Here is a 17,955-nt window from a genome sequence, read left to right as displayed (position 1 = left end):
TTATAGTGCATAATCTCAAAGTAGATTCAGATATATATATATAATATATATGTAACATACATAATAATAATAGAATAAGAATATTATTCTTATTCAGGTACAAGCCTGAAATTGTTTCTTTGCATTGCCAACAGAAATAATGCTTTCATTTTTACATTGATGAGCCAATGAACTGAGGAACAAAGTCATACTAATGACTTTTTTTGGATGAATCCTTTCTTCCAAAAGCTTACTTCATTGTTTATATTGTCTGTTTTGTCCAGTATCTACATCCTTCTCCAATGCCTCCTTTCTTTCCCCTATTCTAAAAACACACTCAGGTCTCTATTGTTCTTCCTCAATGCTGCTCCATGCTGGAGTTACTACCCAATCTTTCTCATTCCTTTCATCACCAGATATCTTAAAAGAGTTGACTATATTTGTTGCCTTCAATTCCATTATGATCAGCTTATTTTCCTCGCCCTTTGCAGTCTGACTTCCCTTTGGAATGTTATCAGTGACATACTAATATCAAGTTGAGAGGCTGTTTCTCATTCCTTGGTGAAACATTTAATATCATTTTACCATTTTCTCCTGGAACATTTCTACTCTCTTTTTTGGAATGACATTTTTCTATTACTGGTCTTTCTCCTGGTATTATCTCCTTTGATCTTACAGCAACCTGTTGTTATTATCCTCCTTTTATAGATGAGGAAACTGAGTTTGAAAGAGGTTGAATGATTTAACTAGAATTAGAAAGTTAATAAGGCTCTGGGACAGGGCAAATTAAGTTATTCAAACTCCAAGCCCAGTGCTATATCCACTGTGAAATTTAGCTGCCTATACATCCCTTAACTTTTGTATTCAGGTCAAACATTCTTGGTTCTTTCTAATCTTAAACCTATGATGTCATTTCAAGGAGCCTTAATGTCCTTTTGGTCTCATATGGATTCACTACAGTTTGTCAACGTTCCTCTGAAAATCTAGTTCTCCAGCATCCCAAAGTGATGGTCTAGACAGGGCTGAAAAATACTATTACTTCTCTTGAACTAGAAATTGCTATTAATGTATTTAAAGATTGCAATAAACTTTATTGGCAAACAGACCATAATGTTTACTCAAATGAAATAAGGCCTTAGGTCATTTTCTCATGAACCTCATCTTCCTCTATTCCATACTTACATATTTGATTAATAATAATAATAAATCAAGTCTTTACATTTATTCCTATTAAATTTCATTCTTAAAAATTCACTCTATTATATTTAGACTGCTGAAATCTTTTAGGATTTTGATTTGCCCATTCAACATATTAATAATCTTCAGATTTTATAAAAATTGACTAAATCTCAATCCAAGTTATTGATAACAATTTTTCAAAGCAAGACTAAGGACAGAGCTGTGTGACATATCATTGGAAGTGTCCCTACAGGTTGATACTCATTCGTTCATTAAATTTTGGGGGGTATGACTGTCAATTAATTAGAAATGAACCTATATAGTCCATATTTTCCAATCGTTTAAACAACAATATAAAATATTCTGTAGAATGTCTGCTGAAAACAAGATTGACTAAAATAAAATAAAAAATAAAATTCTCTTAAAACTAGTAACTTATCAAAAAAGTAAAAGGGGCTGGTTTGGTATGACTTATTCTAGGTAACCTATTCATATGAAACATTCTCCATCTTCTCCACATTTAACCAGTCAGATTATTTTAGATCAAAGACCTCAGTTTAGATATTTCATTTTAAATGAAACTTCTTTACTGTTCATTTCCCACCTTTAAACCCATGTATAGTCTACCCACAATATGAATGCTCAAGTAGAAAGAATTAATAATATCCAAACTTGAACGATGCCTTTGGTGCAATGCTATCAATCATAAAGATAAGTAAGTTTTACTTTTTTATCAAAGAGGCCTAGGAGTTGCAAAAATTCATGGCCTGTATTTGTGAAGGTGTTTCAGGGCTAATATTACTGTGGAAGAGAACCTTTCCTTGCCCAATGGAAGGTATCTAGAAGAGGGGTACAATCTGGGTCTTTAGTCAATATCATAGACACCCACATTTATCCCCTTCCTTTTATCACAATTCTGCTTCTATCAATGTTGAATTTGATAGCATGATCCTTATATGCTGGAATTTATGCTGGCCTTAGAAGAACTTCTTTCTCACCCTAAGAATATGTTGGGTTCTCTTGATACCAAATGAAAGGATCTTTAGATTAGGGGAGATGAATATACTACCCCAGTAGAACTAAATCTCCTTTCAGTTTGCCTCTGAAGGCAAAAAAAAAAATCTCCTCCTGATGATGATCTGCTTAGTAAAGGTGACACCTACTAAGTAAACTCTTGAAAATAATTTCTGTCTGTCAGAATAATTCTATCTGTTACCTTTTAACTTTTGGCCTATTGCCTATTTTACCATTTTCCAGAGCTCCTCTGATCCCAAATTAATTCATGATAGTTTAGATGAAAGAATCCTGGACTGGGAGTTAGAAGACATTGGTTAGAATTCCATCTTTGGCTACTTGCTACCTGTATAACTCTAAGGCTAGTCATATTACCTTTTTTGGACTCGGTTTCTTCATTTGCTTAAAAAAAAAAGACATTTGGTCTGGTCTAGATTGTGGAAAGGAAAACTAAAGCAAATTCTGAACTTTCTGCCACTAAGTTGGAACAAACAGAACTTAGGAATGAAACAAATAAGAGGTATATGGTTTTTACAACTAGGTAAGCCCATCCTGCCTAGAATATTATTCTATCATGTGTGCAATGCAATACATGCACAAGGACACTATGGAACCCAAGCCATGATCGATTCAGTGAGATGATTTTGGACTGTACCAGGAATATCTACATATGCCATAAGAGTTTGTCAAAAATGTAAAATTTGTATGCAGTTCAATCCGGGTATTTATAAGACCAAAGGGTTAGGAAGTAGTCCCTTAGCATATACTACATTTGAATGCATACAGATAGATGTTATCAATATGCCAAAAGGCAAAGGGTTTAAGTATTTATTGCCTTGTCATCATAGACAGACTAGATGGTCAGAAGTTCTTCCTTCCAAAAAGAACAACACAGCATTTGTGGTCAAAATTCCATTAAAAGAAATCATACCTAGATTTGGGATTCCCACAAAATTGGACTCAGACCATGGAAGTCACTTTACTCAATCAATATTAAATGAAATTTATAAAAATCTAGGAATATAAGCAACATACCAAACATCGTATCATTCCTAAAGTTCAGGGAAAGTGGAGAGATTAAATAAAGACATCAAATCATTGATAGGAAAATTTTGTGAAGAAAGACACCAAAAATGGACAGACATTCTGCCATTAGTTCTGTTCCATCTTAGAACAAGACCCAGTGGAGATTTGCACATCTCTCCATTTGAGATGCTATAGGGACATGCAATTTGGCAAGGAAGGGCTTGTAAACCAGCTTACGTTGCAATGATAGGTGGAGATTGTCAATTAACAAAATATATACAAGCTTTACAAACAAGAATAGCAGAGTTGCATAAAATGGGCTTGATACAACAAACAGTACCCCTGGGTTATGATTTGCATAACATCAAACCAGGAGACAAAGTATACTTAAAAAATTTAAGTAGAAAATTGGCTACAGACATAAAATGGACTGGACCACATGAAGTATTTCTTACTACCCCAACAGCTATAAAAAATGCAGGGAAAGACTCATGGTTCCGCTGTTCCCACGTAAAACCAGAAAAATTCAATATCACTGTAACAGACATAGAAGATAATTAGACATGAAAACAAGAATTGATTACCATCAAAAAGTACACTACAAAGAAACAATAGTGACACATAATGTTCAAGACAACAAGATCCCAGCAGTCAAGCATGCCACAGTGAGAAAATAACTTTCCATCCCAGAGGAAAAGCATCCTAGAGGAAAAGCATCTCAGAGGAAAAGATTTTAAACCAGCCCAGAGGAAAAGATTTTAAAGCATCCCAGAGGAAAAGCATCAAAAAAAAAAAAGCTGCTAGAGAAAAGAAACAAAGAGAAAAAGCTGAAATGGATAGTTAAGACTTCGAACTTGTAAATTTTGTTTAATAGCTACTAGAGAAAAGAAACAGAGGAAAAAATTGCTGAAATGGACATCTAAGACTTTGAACTTTGTAAATTTGTTTATATAATAAGAGGACAGAAGGGAAATGAGACATATGTAAGACTGAGTATTTTGCAATAATAAAACAAAATTAATTTCACATATTAGGGAAATAGCATGCAACATTATATAACTTGGAAGAAAGAAGAGATCCATCAGTCAACATGAGAAGTGCAAATCTGAAGAAACTTGATAAGTATTAATTCAACACAACACTATTAGACACAAAACACAAAATCACAAACTAACATATTGGGAGACCTTGTTTAAATAAACAAATGTCTGAAATTGTATTTATTCAAAATGTAAATATGTATATAGTTAGTTCCATAAGGCCTTAGGCAAAAAGAAAGATCAACAGATATTTCTATTTGACTGATGTCAGGATGTGAAACAATATATATTATTGTATTATATGTAAATAGTCTCTATAAATAATGTATATGCTATAATTAGGTTAGTAACAGAGTGATAGAGTCTGCAAATATTTAGCATAGCATATATATATATGTTGTACATAAGATTAGGATATAGATTATCCCAGGGACTTAGAGAATAGTTATAATAAATAGGGAATAGACAAGGAGTAAGTTAAGTTAAACATAGCATAGATAATTAGTTATACATAGGAATAGACTTAAGCTGCATTTGCAGATAGTAAACTTTTAACTGTTTATTGTAAAGCTAATGCAATGCTGAAATTGTGTTTAATGGAAATATATATAGATAAAATAGTTAGCAAAAAATAATAGATATATAAAATAGGAAAACTGTTTTATTTTAACTTGACAAAAGTAAGTAGTATTAGCAGTAAGATTAAAATTTCTTTTGTAATGGTTTTGTTCAAACATTTATTGTACTTAATTTATTGTAAAACCCTAAAACTATCCTTACTCAAACTTTCCTGCATAGAATTCCTTAGACTAGATAAGTTAGCATAGAATAGTGATAGAGTAATTGAGGGAAGTTTTTTATTTGGGGGGAAGTAGTTAAACATTAGATTTAGTAGATTGGTAACTATAATAAAAATAAGTGACCTTGGGCAGGTCACAACAAAAAAAAGCGGATGGTTGTGGAAAGGAAAACTAAAGCAAGTTCTGGACTTTCTGCCACTGAGTTGGAATAAACTGCAGTGGAGTGCTATAGAGAAGATATTGACAAGACTGACAGTTGGTGAGGGAAAGGGCAACTGGGAGTGGCAGTTGGTCTTGTGACTAGCACTTACTTCCTGGCCCTGGAAGTGGAATGAAGTCTCTCCCTGCCTCTGGATAGAAGTGCCTCTATTTTCCTGAGTTTACCAACTGTGTGCTCTCCCTGGATTCCTGTGATCATGTCATCAACAAAAGGACTTAAGGGAAGCAGTTTGAACTGTAAGGCCAGTCTTTAGAGGCGTCAGCCTGAAGAGACAGGCCCAACCAGCTCTGAAGATCAGAACTTCTTCCTCTCTCTGTCTACTGCTAAGACTTTTGAAAATAAGAAAGCTAGCACACATATAGCATATACAGGAATAAGAGAAACCCTCCACCAGCCTGTGAGGTCTGGCCTCAGCTCAAAAGCTGAGAGAGACTCAAAAACCTCATCTAGGAAAATCCTTCTTTCCTCTTCCCTGATACCTCTCCAATCCAAACTTGGTATTAAAATTTATCTTTATTTTAATATTGCAGTCAGATAAGAGGACTAACATTTCAGGGGACATAGAAGGAGCTGAACCTCAGGACAGCCATTCAACTATAAACTGTCTTTATTGAACCCTTGCTATGTGACTAAGTCTGGGGGTAGGCTTGTCCCTCAGGAGGGTCCATGCTTACCTGCTCTGGGGTACCTGCAACATCATTCTATAGAGAAGATGTCCCCTCAGGCTATCATAAGTGGTTCATTTCTTGGGAACCCCATTTTTAAAAAATAGCCTCTCAGCAGGGGACATCTCTCTTGTTTTACCTCACCAGCAGCCATATTCCCTCTCTCTCCCTTCAACTCCTCCATTCCCTGGTATAAACCTTCAGTATTCCCTGTTTTTCAATCCTACCCTTTTTCTCTATAAATATTACAAGGTCTAAGGTCTCTCCTAGCTATATATTTATGTTTTTATTCATTCTTAGCTTCCTTTCCTGTGTGATGATAGAATTAACTCTCTCCTTATCTATTTTTAGCTAATCAAATCAAGAATTTAAAGTACCTTTACTTAGTATCCCACTTAACTATTAGGTAAGAGAGCACACAAGTCACTTATTAGTTCCCACCGCCAAAGGCCATAAGCACTGCCACCTTCTTGGGTAGTACTAGGCAAATTGAAAGACTGCAATTGATTTCTATGAAGAGGGGGAGAGACAGGAAATAATATGGAAAAGGGGGTATAAAAAGAGACCAACATGGTCTGGGACATGATTCCCTTCCTTAGTTTTTGGCGAGGCTGGTTCCTTGGCTCTCTTTGCTGCCTTGGCTTGTGGGAAGACTCTTTCCTTGAATTCTGTGTTGGTTTGCTGGAGACTTCTGGACTTTCACGTGGAGATCTGGGTTTGAGAAAGCCCTTGACAGGGGCTGAGCCAAACTTCACAGGATAAGGACTTAGGGCTGGAAGGCTTATTAAGGCCCTGTTTCTTTTCTATATTTCCCACTTTCACTTTTTCTATCTTGATGTAAATAAAAATTGCTAACAGTCATTTTGACTTAGGGGCTAATATTTTATAAACAGTGACCACTTTTATGACTCATATTAAGTCTAAAAACCTAAATTAAAATCTTATGCCTGATATGACCCATTGATAGGACCCCCAAGTAAAAAAGCCATACATCTTTCCAGAATATCCCCAGCCTTCTCTACTCTAGGACATGCCCTAAAAAGCTTTTGCATCATATCCTCTAATCCTTCAATCCCCATAAGGAAGAAGTCATCCTCCTCCAATTCCCATATGAGATGGGAGGTTCCCTGTCATCATTACTTGTTACCATGTAAATATTTATCTGTTATCTTGGGTATGTAAATTTTGGGTAGTGACCCTGCTGCTATAAAAGTCCTCACTCCCCTCAATAAAGCTGCCATTGATTGCCACTTGCCTCCTTGGTCCTTCTTATTTGTCTGTCTTTCTTATGATCCTTGCTGGTTGAGCCCTGTGGCTTACAGATGGTGCCTGAACAGGCACCCTCCATGAAGGGAAATAGAGGGAAAATGGGTAAGAAGACCCTTCCCACTCCCCAAAAGTAGGAGCATTCTTGAGCATACATATATGGGTAGGCATCTCCAGTAAGAAAGACCTCCCCCGAGTAACAGGGGCAGTAAGTAGAGGATGGGGAATAATAGAAACAATCAGAAGCAAAATATGGGACAAATCCAGTTCAAAAGAGAAAGAACTATTTTTGCAGGTATTGAAATCTATGCTCCAGGCAAAAGGCACCAAAATTAGCAATGCCCAATTACAAAAATTTCTTGACTATGTCCTAGATGTCTGCCCATGGTTCCCCAAGGAAGGTTGGAGGTTTGGGAGCAAGTGGGACAAAAGATTGTAGACCACCATACAGCAGAAGGACCTGTAAAGGTCCCTACAGATACATTTTCACTATAGAATTTGATTAAGGAGTGTCTAGTCCCTTTGCCAACTAACCTCATGTTTCTGCTACCTCTAAAAGCAGTAGTTAAGGTTAAAACTGCAAAAATACCTTCACGGTACCTATCACTAACTTTCCATCAGGCTCCCCTGGGTGAATCAGATTCTATCCTCCCTAAAAGAAATGTAAAATCTGAAGCCAAGCCTGACTTTTCTCATTCTGAGGTACCTTGTTTAAAAGGACAAAACCCTTCACTACCCCCCCCCCCATAAAACCCTTCCTTCCCAGCCAAATGACCCAGAATTAGTTTTGCAGGAAACTCATAAGAAGCTTCTATAGAAAAAACAGAATCTCCAAATAACCACTTTACCAGCTCCTCCTCCTCCTCCTTTTGCCATCCTAACAGTAACCTTTTCTCTGCTTACACTTTCCCACTTTAATATGACTCAGTTTATTTTCTTTGTTGAGTCTTGGCCCAAGTCTACCTTCTAATCTGGCCTTTGATCTATTTTTGACATAACTCAAATTTAGTTGCCTTGGTTTGAACCATCAGATCATATCTTCCCAACCTCATTTAATAAGCCATAGTATATATCTGCTGGGTTCCTCAATATCATACGTGCTAGCCAGGGAAAACTTGTCCATCTTTGAACTACATAGCATTCATCCTAACCAAGCTGCTTAAAGTTAGTTCATCTAAATACTCTCAAAAATGTGTGCACATAAAGAAAGGCTTCACTATTAATAATAGCCTGAATAGCCTGAATCTGGGCTTGTTTCAACACAAACAATGGAAATATTCTCCCAAAATTTCTAAGAAATGACTCTAAGTTATGGGAAACTCAGTGTGATTTGTAGACTCTTTGCAATGAAAACTAGATGATATGGAAAGTGTAAATTGTGATTACGAGGAATTTCAGAGGAATAATTTCTCTCTCATATTTCATCCCTTGCAAAAGAAATCCATTGGATACTTTTTCATGTATGAAAAACTTCAAAGCAAAGATTTGTTTATACTAATGCCTAATTTATAGATAGAAAAGTCATGTCTAGTCATACTATTCAATTATAGGAAACAATTCCAATATAATTATAGATTTTTGTGTTTGATCTTTATAAAGAGGTACTGGATATTCATCTATAGAATGATTAGTAAACAACATCTGTTTTAGTGTGGTAAGCTAGCAATGGGAGAAATTAAAAGATGTTGTTTGAGGTTTTATTGTAATGTTCTTAGTATTTTGCAGTCCTTAAGAAGGTTGAATACAAAATTGTTGCCTTTCAAAATTTATTTCCTTCCTTAGCATAGGTACTTAGCACTTCTATTGTACAGAGTTGTTCATTGATGCCAAGCAGTTGTTGCTCAATTTTCAGATTAAAAAAATATCAACAATATCGCACCTGTTTCAAGGGGGTAAATTTAGTGAGAAAATTATATAGTATTTGCATAAAACCCTAAAAAGGAAGGTCATATCTAGGCACTTTTAAATTAACTATATTCCATTCCATAGAATGGAATTTTACATCTGGAGAGGACTACAGTCATTTAGTACAACTCCTTTATTTTACAGGCTAGGAAACTGAGATCCAGAGAAAATATGCTTTTAATTAAAAATAGTAATAGCTAGTATTTACATATCTGTATCTATACCTATAGCATGCTTTAAAGTTTGCAAAACAATACACAATATCCTCTTTGATACTCTCAACAAACCTGAGGTGGATCCTATTATTATCCTGAATTTACAGAGGAGGAAACAAGATGAAAGAGCTTAAGTGACTCATCCAGTCATTCAGTTAATTAAATAGCTGAGGTAGGATCAATCAATAAGCATTTCTTAAGTGCCTACTTTGTGTCAGACAGGGTGCCAAGTGTTGACATAACTCAGATCTTTTTTATTCCAAGTTCATCACTTTATTCATGTAGCACAGCCAGGCCTAGAACTCACCTCTCCATTTGGCAATTCCATTTTTATTTAATTTCCTTCTTTAGGATTTCAAATGAGCACCACTGAGGTATACATCCTGAAGAGATATTAGACACTTCTCTAGGTATCTTTCCTTGACAAAGGAGACTTAGAACTGTGCACTCAGATAAGAACCAAATCAAGCTAGTTGACATCCTCATGAGTAGCCACCACCACTCACAATGTGAACATCTCAAGTCTTTCCATCGATTGTTCCCTATTCTACAAAGACAGATACTAAGAAGTATCTTCTTTAGAACATGGAGATCTGCTGTCCCAGAAATATGAAGGGAAAATGTGCTATCCAGTATCTTCCAGTGCTTAAGTTTCTTACCCAGAGACCAAATACAGAAACGCAAACAGACTGAGTGAGAAAGGAATCCCCAAAACTCTAGGGGTAGATTCCTAGTACATGAGATCCTCACCAAGCAAGATAGCTGTGGCATCACTTTCCTTCTCAATGACTTCTGGGGAAAGATTGGGTTGAGGAAGGTCCCAGGATCATCAGATCCCTGCATTACATACTTCCTTGATGTGGACTGATTGATACCTTGTCACTTTGGGGTGGGGCAATAATAATTACTCTGCATTTTAGGTCTAAAGTGAGGATCATAAGATTTTTTTTTCCAGATTGACATATACATGGGTCCTAGCTCATCATCCAGAGAATTTGGCCAGTTTTCATAGAATGGCCAATTTACAAGAGAAGATGAAGGGAGAGGAAGATGGGAGGCATGGTGGATCTGATGAGATGGGTTCTGCGGAAGGATGCAATGGAAGCCTGGAACAGGTGATGGATTGAGGCACCACCATATGCAGAAGTAATTTTCAAAGTCTGAGGACTACTTTAGGGAAGAAATATTTCCTCATAAGACTGTGAATTTGCACACCTATCTAGGTATTCCAGTCTAGATATGGCCCCAGAGATAGCCAAGGCCACTGAGAATTTCATGTTTTTGCATGGTTTCTGGATGAGGGTGAGGTTAATTGCATTTTCCTATAGGCCTGCACTCGAGATTATTTGGGCATTTTTGGTGTAGAGCTACTTGTAATTGTCAGCTGTGCAAATTTAGAATTTATGAATTCTATTCACTTTAATACTGTGCATAAAGTATCCTTATTTACCAGTAACTCTTCTTAGTCCTTACCCCTCCTCCCAACCTCAGTGCATTTTTCATTTGGAGTGAAGGAAAGCCTCTAAGATACCTTTTCTACCTCCTTTTCCTTTGTGTGCTCTCTCCTCTCTCCTTTTTCCTCTTCCCATCTCCCTCTTACTCCCTGCCTCTCTCCCTGTCTCCCTCTCTGTCTCTCTGTCTGTGTCTGTCTCTTTGCCTCTGTCTGTCTCTGTCTCTATCTCTCTCTCCTCTCCTCTCAGGTGCAGTCAGCAGCAGCAGCAAAAGAGGAGAGAAGCTAGTCTAATCCTGCTGTCTTGCCAGCTATATTTAGTCATTACTGTGAAAGAAAAAAAAAAGATGGGCATAAGAGAGAGGAAAATTCTGTTTGTCACTCCTTGCCTATGTTCCACCTCACTTTTCTTCTTCACTGCCCTAGGAATCCTCCTTGCCCTTTAGTCATCAATCCCAAATATCCTCTGTCCAACTCCTCGTATTTCCCTCCTCGCTTACTACTTATTTCACTTCTTACTCCGGGATCTCTCCTTTGCTCTTCACCATCTCTAGACCCTGCCTTCATTATGCCCTTGCTCCATGCCATCAATAAATTGGATGGGAAAAGGTGGCTTTTTATTTTTACTACTTTCATTATTGCCAAGTCTTCAACAGGGGTACATATGCTCTTGGCATGCCACATTTAGACTAAATCTATTTTTTCTACAGAAACATTATTCCATATGAAAAGGAGGTTCCCAGGCCAAGCCATCCCATAAAAGTCTACCTAATCCAAAATAACTTTCAACATAGAGAAGATCTTCTCGAAATTCTTAACTTTTTACTATTTTCTCTCTTTTGCCATCTGGTATTTCTGTACATCATTTCTGACCCATATCTATATGTTTTCCTCTCTGTAAAACTTTGTTTTCATCATGGCTCACAGATACACCACTCTTTTATACACACACACTGCTTTCTCCACATTACCTTTTCCCCCTAAGACAGAGCTAAACCTTTATGGGACCCACCATCAGAGCTTGATAATCATGCTGATCTTTTAGACTTACCTCCTCTATGGATAATTAAAGACGTCTCACTTCCAATGGGACACTCTTTAAGTATATCCACGACTTCTGTATGGCTCAGGTTCTGTACATTCTGTTGGTTGATCTCAACGATGAGGTCACCTTCACATAAGCCAGGGCATCCCTGAATGTCTAGAATTTGCTTCACCCTCTGTCCCGTAGGACTGTCTGCGATCGTGAAGCCAAAGCCCTGGGCACCTTTCACAATGGTTAAGGTCATGAGTTCAGCTTGTGTAGCTCCTGAAGAAGCCATTGACACATTATCATCATGGATAGGAGGTGGGAATGTGCCATCAAGCTGACCATCAGGTGGGATGGAGTGCAAAGAATGTGGAGGTCGATCTGTTACATCTGGAACAGATTGGGAGGTCCTAGAAATGTATTCCAAATAAGTTTCATAGTTATGTCTTCCATTGACCACTACTGGGGGTCTCTCCATTACTGCAAGAGGTGGCACCATGTTGTTAACAGGATCTTCAGGATCAAAGGGCAAAGGGTATCCACGACATAACACCAGGTTGACACTTTGGCCAATAGGAACAGACTGGAAAAGTTTGACTACATCTGCATGAGTATGTCCCAGGACACAAACTTCATTAATATAGACAATGACATCGCCTACAAAAAAAAAGAGAGAAAAGATTGACACCATGAGATAAAGTCAATTCATGTTGCCAAAGGAATGGAATTTTTTTAATGAAATAAATCAAGGCACTTCTTTGTTATCCTCCCAACCACCAGGAAACTGCAGGAAAATCAATTAGAATAATAGTTAAATTTACTGGAGGTGACTGAAATTTGCAATTGGTCTATGAGCAAAATATAATAATTGAATGCAGAATAAATGCTGTTATTAGATTTGAAGTTCAACAACAATTTCACATTTAAAAAGAAAAAGGTCAAGGTCCTGGCTACCAGGAAAAACTTTTTAATTCTCTGTGCTTTTTACTCATCATGAAGTACATTCCATTTATGAGAATTTTCAAATTCGTGGCAAGTTGGGTTCATGATATTTTAGCTGGTATGTGATAGCGTGTAACAGTTACTTAGATAAACATGCCAAACAAACCTTCTAAGACTCTGCCTTTTTATTTTCTTTTTTCCAGAAGAGTATGCATAAGTTAATTTTGGGTTTGCACTTGGTTCTTGATTCAAGCCCATGAAAAGGAAAAGAATCAGACATTTGGCTCCAACTCTGTCACAGACTAGCCTTGAGACCTTAGATAAACACTTCCTATTTGTCACTTTTTAAAATTTATGAAGTAGCATAATTTTTTGTGAGTTATCCCTTCCAATTAAACACCAAAGGTATGGCTGTAGCAAAGGTTATAGGGACAGGAAAAGAGACTGGACTTGTGTTTTCAAGGCTGTAGGAAGTTTCTGATTAGAAATGCCTTCTTTACTAATGAAAGTCAGCACTTCAGCAACTTAAAGAATTAGAGCAGGGATTCTAAAATCTTATTGTGCCATGGACACATTTGGCACTCTGGCAAAACATGTGGACACCTTCTTAGGGCAATGTTTTCAAATGCACAAAATACATAAAATTTTAAAAGAAATCAATATTATTAAAATACAGTTATCAAAATATTTTTTAAAAACCCATAAATATACTAGAAATATTTTCTACATAAATTTCATAATTATGTTTTCCACTGACCACTACAGGAGGTCTCTCCATTCATTACTGAAATTGGCACTATATTGCAATATGGCAAGTGGCACCATATTGTTAACAGAATCTTTGAGATCAAAGGGTATTCACAACATAACACTACTGACTCTGGGGCTAGTTCTAAGTCCATTATGGTACACTGTCTCTTCTAGCAGAAATTAGATGGCAGCAAAATAGTTTTCAAATATTTTAACCCAATTAAATGGAACCAGTTATAATGAAATACATTCAGAAAATATCTTTTCTACCTTAAATGCACATGAAAAATATGATTGCCCTTGTTATAACAGTTTTCTGTTATATACATATATGTTATAATTTCAGGCTTGGGTTAAAAAACCCAGTGCCCCAGTTGAGAATTGATTACACAAATTGAGGTTTGTCTGAACATGATGAAGGGGATGTGAAGGAAAGAAAAAGGTGTCTTCAAAGGTTGTTAAGTGAGGAAGTAGACATCAACTTCACTAGGGTTATTTTGGCAAAAGTCTGTCTTAGAGGGAAGAGTGAAGGAGAAGAACAGAGGAGAATTCATTCTAGATTCTCTTGATCTCTAGAAATTATATGAGTGACATATTTAAAGATCCCAGAATTTATAATTGCCATTTCTATTATTGGTTAGCCATTAAATAAGAAGAAAAAAAACAAAACACCGTCACCTAACTCATTTCATAGGAAAGGAAATAATTATAGTAATAATGTGACTGGATCAAAACTTCCCAGAAGTCCAGACTGGGATTAATACTATTATTTTAGTACTTTGATCTTTCTCACAAATATTGAAAGAACTCACAAGGGCTCTATGAATGGTAGAGGTGAATTTTTTAAAACTTTCTTTGCATCCCCAGAACTTAGCACAATAAACACTAATTAACTGAACTAAATTGAAAAGTTAGCTATGTTTGGTTTGGGTGACATGTCAGAGTAGTCTCAATGTAAAGTAGCTACCTGGAAGTATCCAGTGTGTAGCATTATGCCTTACATATAGTAAATGCATAATAAATGTTTGTTGAATTCAGTTCATCCTGCTGTTCATGGAATTTTAAGTGAGATACTTGACTCTTGGGGAGATGGACCAATCAACGGTTCTGACACTTTACAAACCTAGCCTCAGTTTTCATTTATCTTGTATTCTTATTTTGAGATATTCTACTCTTGACCTTTCTCCTGCACAAAAGGTATACAAGGGGGCATGTTGGAGCCAGCTTGTACTAGAGAGTCAGTTCCTAAGAGCCAATTGCTTATGTTTCAAAGTGATCATGATCAGAGTTTGGCAAAATCTACAAATCACAGATTGATTTGTTGTTTTGCTTACTGTCTGGACTTAAGAAGTGATAGTAAAAAAGATTAATAATGAAGATTAACTTGAAAGTTTACCCCTGAAGAGGTGGCTAGGTAGCTCAGTAGGTAAAGAGCCAGACCTGGAGATGGAAAGTTCCTGGGTTTAAATCTGGTCTCAGATACTTTCTAGTGTAACCCCAATTGCCTATCCATTACCACTCTTCTGCCTTGGAACCAAGACATAGTATTGATTCTAAGACAGAAGGCAAGGTTTTATTTAAAAAAAAATTTATACTGCCAATTTTAAACATTTACCATAATATTCCATTGATATAAGTCTGATTTTCCTTAAGCATATCTAAATAGTAATTTGAATTTTGAAAACCACAATAAAAGCCTGAAGAGTCCAATGTCTAATACATAATAAATTATTTATCCAGGAAATGAAGTCTAAATAGGTAATCTTAGGAAATCTATAGAGGGTTGCAGTCCATATTGACTCTACCAACTTTACTCATTTGCTTAATTTATGCTGGGCAAAGTGTTGAAAGCAGATGTGGGTTTGAAATTTGGCCCTTCCACTGAGATGTGTAGCTATGGCAAGGCACTTACTCTTGAGCTCCCATGTACCTCATCTATAAAAAGGGAATAATACCTGCATTCATGATCCAAAACATTTCTGAGAAACCCATGAGAAAGAACACTATCCACATTCAGAGGAAGAACTGTGGGAGTAGAAATACAGAAGAAAAACAAGTGCTTGATCACATGGGTCAATGGGGATATGGTTGGGGGTGTAGACTCTAAATGATCACCCTAGTTCAAATATCAATAATATGGAAATAGGTAAAACCCAGTAGAATTGTGTGTCAGATATAGGAGGGGTTTGGGAGGAAGAGAGGGGGAAAGAACAGGAATCATGTAACCATGGAGAAATTCTCTTAATTAATCAAGTAAATAAAATTTAAAAAATAATGCCTGCATTAACTATTTACCTTGCTGGGTTGCTCTGAGGATCACTTGGGTAAATCTATGTTAAGAACTGCATACTCCTTAATGATCTAAACAAATATAAGCTATTTATGTCAGCCATGTAATGAAAAGTCAGGACTCTTGGGAAAGACCCTGATGTTGGGAAAGATTGAAGGCAAAGGGGGGGGGGGTAGGCAGAGATGAGATGGAGATAGTGTCATTGGGGGCAATGAACATGAGCTTGGAAAGACTCTGGGACACAGTGGAGGACAGCATGTCTTAGTATGATCCCATGGTGGGTCCATGGGATCCCAAAGAGTTGGACATGACTGAACAATATGGCGATTTGCCTGATTTGTGTGTATGTATCTTTCCTAGTTACATGTACCTGCAAAATGGATACATTTTGTTAATAGGGAGAAATAAAGACTTGTTGAAAATAACTATGGAGACAATGGGCTCTGTGAGCAGACAAGCGATGGTAGGGAGTTTGGTAGATACTGTTTTCATTCTGAGATAAGTCCTAACTCCAATGATCATGAACAAATCTCTCAGTAAGTTTTATCCATTTCTACACTACCTTTATTTTTCTCCATAGCACTTGATACAAGGAGGAACCAGGAGTGACACAGAAAGCTCTCAATACTCCCTGCCAGGTCTAAAGAATAGCTATTTGAATTATAATGAGCTCTTAGAGATTAGTAATGGAATAAGAACTATTTGTGGTTTTTCCATGAAATTACTCTTTTTTAATTTATGGAGGATATTTTCCCTTTAAGTATTCCTTAAAGGAATCAAGTAAGCAAATGACAAAGAACATTGCAAAGATGTAACTTTATAGGGAGGTTATAGAAGCTTTCAGAATATAACAAATTAAGCGGTGAGCTCATGATTAAACTCTCTAATAACCTGGCAGTACTTTATGGCATACTTGAAACATTATGACAGCTAAATAATGATTCAGCCCCAAATTTTTCTTGGCTAGAGAGGTTTGTGATTATTTGCCAGATTCCATTGATCTTTGGTGGAATAATTTTAGATTCTCCCTTCTGAATTGTGGCATAATGAATAGTGGATGATGCTAAATTCAAATCCAGCCTCAGACACTTACTGGCTTCATTCCCTGGCCAAGTAACTTAACCTCTATGTGCCTTACTTTCCTCATCTGGAGAATGGGAATAACATTTACTTCCCAGGTTTTATTGTGAGGATAAAATAATATTTGTAAAGCACATTGCAACCTAAAAGTCCCACATAAATGCAAGTTATTATTATTAAACACAAACAACATTATTTTAACCATACTGAGTATATGACATGTTGATATCCTACTTAATTCAGGTGGAGATTGAACAGATAAGCATCCCAGAGTATTAAAAGAACCTTCAGTAATTCTGCTGTCATTTCCTCCCTGTTACTCTTCACTATGTGTGTCATGTCTGCAAAAATGGATAGGAAGGGGGTTTAACCACAGTAAATAAATACTAAAATAGTAAAATAGGATTCACAGGTAAAGAGAAAAGTCCTTTAGAGAGGAATCATGCTTAAGTAGAGACAGATTACTAGAGTTGGAGAAAGGAAACATGGGTTCAAGGTCTGACTCTGATACTTGCTGTTTTGCCATTTTCAAATCACTTAAAATTCTTTAAGCCTCAGTTTTCTTATCTGTAAAATGGATAGAATAATATCTGCCTTACAGATTGTTATGAAGTAAATGCTTTGTAAACTTTAAAATACATTAGAAGTATAAATTGTTATTATTTTCCTAGTCCTCCCCTTTGGTGACACCATAATATGGTAGAAGGAGTTATGATCTTTAGTGAATTAGAAGTGCTATTTGACAAAAGGAAAAGGGAAAGGGAAAAGGGAAGGAAAAGTCTGGCAAAAATGTACATGACCCTCACCAATCTAGAAATTAATGAGATTAACATTGTAGAACAGGGATAGAACCTAGCCTTTTATCTGGAACTATTTTCTTATTGGTAAACTGTTTCAAACCGTTTCTTCACCAGTCTTTCATTTTGTTAAAGTCTTGGGCTGAGGTATTGATGGTTATTGAAGCAGGCTCTTTTCTTGTGGATCTTCATTTATACAAACAGGATCCTGTTAGATGACAGTTTTTCTGTCTCCCTCAGTTTGCCTCTCTTTTTCTTTTTTGGACCCCCTTGACCCATGATCTAACACTTTCCCTAAGGTTGTTAC

At 36.5% G+C, this 17,955-nt stretch overlaps 1 protein-coding gene across 21 annotated transcripts in view; it reads right to left on the bottom strand.

Moving 5' to 3' along the window:
• Positions 1-17,955, bottom strand: part of MAGI2 (membrane associated guanylate kinase, WW and PDZ domain containing 2) — a 1,718,964-nt gene that overhangs the window by 289,692 nt on the left and 1,411,317 nt on the right. For all 21 annotated transcript variants that reach the window (XM_007504040.3, XM_007504032.3, XM_056800855.1 and 18 more), the window contains one exon: positions 11,811-12,446. In XM_007504040.3, coding sequence (XP_007504102.1) covers positions 11,811-12,446 — 636 coding nt within the window. The remainder of the gene's footprint in view (positions 1-11,810; positions 12,447-17,955) is intronic.

The sequence above is a fragment of the Monodelphis domestica genome, chromosome 5 (assembly GCF_027887165.1).
Source record: "Monodelphis domestica isolate mMonDom1 chromosome 5, mMonDom1.pri, whole genome shotgun sequence".
NCBI lineage: Eukaryota > Metazoa > Chordata > Mammalia > Didelphimorphia > Didelphidae > Monodelphis > Monodelphis domestica.
This window is presented reverse-complemented; position numbering and strand designations above follow the sequence as displayed.